Genomic DNA, 1,676 nt, shown 5'->3' on the forward strand with positions numbered 1-1,676 from the left:
GGGTAGCCCCGCTTTGCTTCTCGCCACCCAGAGTGTGTTCTGGGGATCAGAAGCATCAGGGAGCTTGCTAGAAGTGTGGGCTTCCAGAAGTTCCCAGGTGGGGCATGAATATCGCAAAGTCAGAAAGCTCTCAGGGGAAAGGTTGCTTGAGCTGCTGCAGGGCAAAGAGAGCATATCTCCACCCAGATCCATCCTTACTTCTTTCCCTGACAGTTCTAGTGCTGTGTCACAAGTAAAACCCAGAGAGGAAAGGGCCCCTTATCCATCCTTTTCTTCCTTTCATTTTTGATTAGCTTCTGGTGCAGCATGCCCTCCTTCCCCACCATGTGGTCCTTCTCCATGACTGTGCAAGCCCCCGGATCTCTCGCTCTTGCCCTCACTCAGCCCTAGTCTCTCTCCTTAGTAGCTCCACCCACCCTTCTCCAGAGCTCCCAAGAGAGAGCCCTTCCTCACACTTTTGCCTAAGGCCAGAGTTCCCTCCCTGCCCCCAAGAAGTAATTGTCACCTGCTGGACACCTCTACCTGTCAGTATCACCAGTTCCTCAGTGTGTCCAAAATTGAACCAATTGTTCCTAACCCTCCCCAAGGATGCTCCCTACATTCCTCTCCCAAGTGGCTTCCTGAGTAGACTCCTAAGCTTCCGGGCTTAACATCCGGGAAGGGGCCTTGGTTCCCCTCTTTCCTCATGCCCGGCATTGTTGGTAATAACTTTCCCTGATTCCTGTCTCCAAAGTGCAGCCTTTCCAAGGCTATTGCCAGCCCGGTAGTGTGTGGCTGCTTAATTTTACTTGTTTCTTTTTTCCGATCTTCACTTTTTTTTTTTAAGCTTATTTATTTTGAGGGGGGGGGGTTGTGAGGTGGGGGGTTGGGTAGGGTCAGAGAGCACAGGAGACAGAATTCCAAGCAGGCTCAGGGCTGTCCACGTAGAACCCCACTGGGGGGCTCTATCTCTCCAAAGGTGAGATCATGACCAGAGCAGAAATCAAGTCGGAAGTTCCACCCGACCTCCCAAGTCAGGCATTTCAAGGGTCAGTTTAAGAGCTCCATGAGGTATTTCCTCTCACTCCCCCAGGTGTGGAGAGGCGTAGTGTCAGTCTTCTCTGGGTTCCTGTGATCCGAGGCTTCCTAAAGCGGCAGTACGGTTGCGCAAGCCCGTGTGTGCATTTACAGCTTGCTTCTCTTTCTCGGGCGTTCTCATCCTGCTTGCTAGAGATGAGGCGCACCGCCAGTGGGTTCCGCCGAGCACCTCCCTCTGCAAACAACCGGCTTGCCCGCGCGTCCGTGTGGCATTCTTACCGTGTGTCTCCTGCGCTTTTGATTGCAGATTACCAGCCTCCGCTCATGATTGGCACCGGGACGGTGGCGAGGAAGGGCTCCACCTTCCGTCCGATGGACACCGAGGCGGACGAGACCGCGCCTGGCTCCAAAGCCGGCGGCCACTACGACCGCCCCCTGCTGGCCGGCCGCCACGAGTACGCCCTGCCCTTGACCAACCTCGAGCCCGAGTACGCCACGCCCATCGTGGAGCGGCACGCGGCGCGCGCGCACACCTTCTCCGGCTACCGGGTGCCCGGGCCGGTGCCGGCGCACTCGCACTCGCTGTCCTGCGGCAGCGCGCCCTACCAGAGCCCCGCGGCCGCTCGCCCCGGCTACGATCGGCCGACGGCCGGCGGCCA

At 57.6% G+C, this 1,676-nt stretch overlaps 1 protein-coding gene across 1 annotated transcript in view; it reads left to right on the plus strand.

Moving 5' to 3' along the window:
* Nucleotides 1-1,676, plus strand: part of DCBLD1 (discoidin, CUB and LCCL domain containing 1) — a 65,132-nt gene that overhangs the window by 61,709 nt on the left and 1,747 nt on the right. The window contains exon 15 of the mRNA XM_029943284.1: nucleotides 1,325-1,673. Coding sequence (XP_029799144.1) covers nucleotides 1,325-1,673 — 349 coding nt within the window. The remainder of the gene's footprint in view (nucleotides 1-1,324; nucleotides 1,674-1,676) is intronic.

Source organism: Suricata suricatta, chromosome 7, assembly GCF_006229205.1.
Source record: "Suricata suricatta isolate VVHF042 chromosome 7, meerkat_22Aug2017_6uvM2_HiC, whole genome shotgun sequence".
NCBI classification, from domain to species: domain Eukaryota; kingdom Metazoa; phylum Chordata; class Mammalia; order Carnivora; family Herpestidae; genus Suricata; species Suricata suricatta.